The 5486-nt window shown below is 38.5% G+C and overlaps 1 protein-coding gene across 1 annotated transcript in view; it reads left to right on the plus strand.

Annotated features, from left to right (window-relative positions):
• Positions 1–5486, plus strand: part of LOC106692611 (alpha-N-acetylglucosaminidase) — a 26013-nt gene that overhangs the window by 2155 nt on the left and 18372 nt on the right. The window contains exon 2 of the mRNA XM_067049289.1: positions 1021–1182. Coding sequence (XP_066905390.1) covers positions 1021–1182 — 162 coding nt within the window. The remainder of the gene's footprint in view (positions 1–1020; positions 1183–5486) is intronic.

The raw sequence follows: 5486 nt of genomic DNA on the forward strand, positions 1-5486 counted from the left end.
CCAAAAAATTATCAATTCATGTTGTAATTCAGCTCGGTCATTCCTATTATTAAATGGTGTATACTGAGGCCTGTTGGCTATTAACTAACAGAATGGTCAAAAACCTCGATACTTTGGGGTATTCAGTAAAAAATATTGATCTGAAAACATGTCAAACAAAATTAAAGATGATGTATTTAAGATGCTATTTTACTTAAGTTTAATTTCCCCCACATTGATTATTTTCATATCATTAAATTTATATCGCCTTAAATATTACTTGAATGTATCCAAAGATCGCTAAGACTTCATTGTTTGAAAATATACGACAAAATTTAACATTATAAAATGCTATCTTATAAAATAAACAGAAATATAATAAAACATTTTTTTAATATCTTTATTGAAATTTACAACTATATATTATATAATACATTCATTAAATTTGATCTTAGTTAAAATGGAGTGTTACAGGCGCGTAGAGCAACTATCCATTGGTAGTACTCTAAATAATAATACAAAAAAAAAATTAAAGTACACAGAAGTCCTTTCTGAAATTCATATTTCAGATCGAACGTCTGAGCTCTCATTATCGCATCTTGCTAATTCAGCTAGTTTTAGAAATTTATTTTCGAACTAGTACAGTTCGTGATAAAATGAAAATTATAGTTTATTTTAATACTACAGTCAGTTTGAAATGGTCTTTGAGCTGTTAACACGTTTTGTTAATTAGTGAAACGCTGTTAAATAGAAAAGATAAGGGCCTTCTTGAGAGGCCATAAAAGGATTATGGATATTTCTATGTTTCAAGTATTTACCTACATGAAGTAATTTAAATGAATATGTTCATGTACTTATGATACATTTTTCAATGTATAATTTTAAGGATATGTTAAGTGATAAAATTTCTCATACAAAGGTAAATCAATCCAGCATAGAACTTCTGCTTTTCAAATAAAATAATTCTATGTTCTGTTTTATGTGTTGTTTTATTAATTCTACAACTTAGAAATAATTAGTTAAAGTTTTGTTTTTATTCAGGAACAGAATGGGAAATTTAAGAGGTTGGGGAGGACCTCTTCCGAAATCCTGGCATAGACGGTCGGTCAACCTCCAGAAAAGAATTTTAAGAAGGATGCGATTACTCGGAATAACTCCAGTACTACCCGCATTTGCAGGGCACGTTCCAAGAGCATTTTCGAGGTAGGGTAATAGTGAAATGACCAACATTTGTTTTATTTATTACCATCTTTAAATTAAACTAAACCTTAGTTAAAAAGTAAACAGGTAAGCTTAATCGTAATTAATTATTTAAAATTATTTGCAATATTCCACTTAAATTTTTGAAAGAGACTGTTCAACCTTTATAATGTTTGAAAGTGTCATTAAAAGCCTTGACAATATCTTTATGAACATGCGAAACATTGAATGCTTATAAATTTACATCCAAAAAGATCGTACAATCAATCAAATCTATCTTTCGATGTTTCATGAAGAAGATCAGTGTTGCATTGGCGATGGGCTCTAAAGGTGATCCATGTTTGTGGAGGCCAGATAGAAAACAAGTGTCGGAAATTAAATATATAGATTCATAAGTAATAGCCTATAAATTAAAGCCCATATTATTTAACTTAAAATAAAAATAAATTGCACTTATAATAGAACACATGCTCTCTTTTATGCTCTTGTGAACCCTTAAGGATTAGGGTAACCACACACTGACAACTTTAGTCAAGTAACTTTTTAATAACAAAAACAGAACACATTATTTCTATTTGAGAGCCAACACACAAGCGATTAATTAGTTGAGTTAGGGTAGCTATAAAATTCCAACACGTTTAATTTCCCATGAGACACAATTGTTGTCGATAAAATAGAACGCACGCGTTCATATCTGTCTCTGCACACTAGAGATTAAAATGTTGCTCTTGATTTATCAGTTACAATTTCGTCGTACCCACATTAACATATGACTATATATCGGAATATTTAGAGAAGCAGTTAAATTACGCCCCGTGTTGTGCGGCACAAAAAGAAAAGAAAATGCTGATAAAAATCTCTAAAAAAGTCAATCTATAAACTTTTACGATTTTTTAATCACCGAAATTAGTAGTTGCTTTTGTGCGTCTAGCCTCAACCATTACAATAATGGTTTTCTGTGTTTTTTTAAAGAGACATTAGTAACAGTTTGATTTCCTAAGATACATTAGGAACATTTATAGTAGTAGTCCTACTAGGGAACATGGTAAATCCTTCCTATGGCTGTTGTAAGTTTGGTTTTAGACCAGCAAAGTTTGTCTAGCTAAATCAGAAATTCCAAAAACAAGATGAAATTAGACAGCCTTAGTTTTGAACTTTTTTGGCGGCAACGGACGATTTCGGAAAATTTTTACGAATATTTCAGAAAAATATTATATCCTAAGACTTCTTAAACACCAGCATCATCTCTCTTATTTTACTTGCAAATGAGGCATTATAATGCTTTTGAGCTCTATGGGAATTCCTATTAAACTAGTTTAATTTGAAAGGTAGAGAACTATTTTAACATTTATTAAACTTACGATTAGTATAACGTGAAATATAAATTTTTATCATATATTATTTATTCTAGAAAAAGAGTCGCCAATGATATATCTTTTTATATGACATATCAAATATTAAGTTAAGGCTAGATTTAAAATTAAAATTCTAGCAGACAGGCAATACCCATTGAACTTAATCGAAATGAATTGACTGAATTGGATTGATATAACTTGGATGAATTGTGTTCATTCTCGCCCTCATCGGTCAGTGAAACAACCTTCGCAACATCTTCCAGCGCACGCATGATTACAGCCTGAAGGCGGCCATCAATGCGATGACTCGGCAGATAGCCAACCTTATGTGGAAGTGGAAGACCTTGCTCTGCCATGACCAGTTACGAAGGACCCATGATGATCATCCAGTTCTGGAGACTCGTGAGGACCTTCGTCAACAAGAGTCGGAATGTGCACCTCACATCAGGCGAAAATCTACTGTCCTCCGGGGAACAGGCAGAAGTCTTGGCCCCTAGCTATGCAGCGAGGGATGCTGAACGGAGGACCAGTGCACCCCATCCACAACCTGGACCACCGAGCGTCAATGAGAAGCCTCTATTCTCCTCCTTCAACCAGCTTGAGTCTGTACTACGATGCGTCAAAGGCGTCGAAACTGGACGGAATCCCATTTGTACTGATGAAGATGCTTCCTAGGAAGGGTAATGGACAAAAATCTCTAGGAAGGGTAATGGAAGAATTTCCTCAGCGTCGCACCCTTTTCCCATCAACACGTGTATGCGGATCTCGTACTTTCCCATCGATCGTGGTACCTCTACTGAAACCGGGAAAGGGAGACTTCACTGAGCACTATCGTCCGATCAGCCTCCTCTCGCACATGAACAAGGCGTTTGAACGGCTCATCAACCACCACTTGATAGAACACTGGAAAGAGAAAACGCATTCGTCCGGTTTTCACCTCCAGTACGCAGCCTCGTCCAGCCCTCCTGGTCTCATCCTGCTTCTTCGCTGTCATATTCCATTGGTGGCTCGATGACCCCGGGTGGCCGAGCTCTTCCCAATGTAATGTGCGTTGACCCGACCAGCTCCCTCCACTCCTAGATGTATTCCCTGAAGAACGGGTAGTTCTCCTCCATAAGACGAGGGAAGTCCGACTCGGCGAGGGCGAAGATCCCGATTTTTCTCGTCAACCTGGCACGGTGTCTTTCCATCGCGGCGCAGTCCAATACCACATGATCTACCGTTTCTGGGACCCCACACGTCGGGGACCGGGGATTGATGTTCTTTTAGAAGCTTTGCAGCTTTCCCCGGAATCACCCGTGTCCTGTCAGGATTTGCGAGACCCAATAGTCTGGGATGATTCATCCTGCTCTCAATCTTGAGTAGACGGTGGGGAGGAACCCTCAGCGTCGCACCCTTTTCACTAGTCCGCCACCGTCCATTCCACTCCTCGATCGACTCTTCCCGCAGGAACTTCTTCCAAAGGTTCGGGGACTCGCCGATCCTCTCCTGGAGTCCCTCCGGTAGTACTCCCAGCCCCTGCCTCTTCACACCATACTTCGTAGCATCCTCCTTGAGGGTCAAGTCCAGGGGCATTGCTCCGGACAGCACCTACACCGCCTCATGCGACACCGTCCTATACGCCTTCGTGACCCTCAGCAGAGCCAGTCGTTGCATAGAGGCTAGTCTCTTCTTCTTCTCCCGCGTGAGGGTTCGACTCCACGCAGTGGATACGTACCTCAGGATACTCAAGACCACTTCTTTGTAAATAGTCGTCGTAGCGGGGTACCTGAGGCCCCAGAAAGCACCCCCTATACTGCTCAACCCATTAAGTGACAGAGCCATCCTATCCCTCAGGTATACCAGGTGAGGGATAGCGTCGAAGCCTCTCCTCATCCTCACCCCGAGGTATGTCACCTCCTCCCCCGGCCTCACCTTCTCTCCTCTCCAGAAGATCTACAAATCACGTCATCTGCTCAAGTCCCCGCATCTCTCTCTGACGCTGAATCTGCATATAAATAAGGCCATCATCAGACCTACAATGCTCTATGGTGCATCCCTGTTGCGTCACCTCTCCCGATCCACGCTCGAAAAGGTGCAGAGCTATCAGAACTCCATCCTGCGACGGATTGTATGAGGTATATCACTGCAGAGGTCCAAGAACACCTTAATTCATTAAAAACTCTAGCTCTGTGCCGAAGTACATTGGCCGAAGGCACATCAAATTCTTTGATGGGGTGACGGCCTATGCTAACCCACTCTTGAGGGAAATCGCCCCTCCAACAAGACTTAAAAGGTGGCAAAGCACGACCTCCTTGATCGACGTCCTCACCGAGGAAAGGACTTCAGTCTGCACTCTGAAGTCACCACAACACCACCATCAGCCGGAATGGTCCCTCTCCATTCTTTGTAAGCACCCGGCTATCATGCCACATTTGTAATCCCTCCTTCAGCGGACTATGTCAACTTCTCTAATAATGCCATACGGCAAAGCAAGATGTAATGTAATAATGTATATATATTTTTTGGATTGTATATATCATGTAAAATGTATATATTAAAAATAAAGAGATTAAAAAAAAAAATTAAATTTAAAAAATGTAGTAAAATTAGATTTAAAAAAAATAAATTTAAGTATTTCTTTGAGTAATATCTTAAGAATAATTTATATTATGACTAAAGTTACAGCTAAAATGATTGAAAATTCGATTTTTTTTTTATTTAAGGCGTTACGAAAATGTGTAATATATTTAAAGATATTGTAAAATATATTAAATAAGCATAAACTGCAATATCAAATGGTCAACTATGATCAATTTATCTACCATAGATAATAATAGAGGTTTTATTTTTGATAAGGATGATTTTTCAGGATATTCCCATCAGCTAATATGACAAAGCTTGATAAATGGAATGGGTTTCCAAATGAATTTTGTTGGTAAGTTTATACATTTATAGTTGAATTAATATCTC

This window comes from Halyomorpha halys, unplaced genomic scaffold (assembly GCF_000696795.3).
Source record: "Halyomorpha halys isolate HHAL.00 unplaced genomic scaffold, Hhal_1.1 Scaffold6.1, whole genome shotgun sequence".
Classification (NCBI taxonomy): Eukaryota; Metazoa; Arthropoda; class Insecta; order Hemiptera; family Pentatomidae; genus Halyomorpha; species Halyomorpha halys.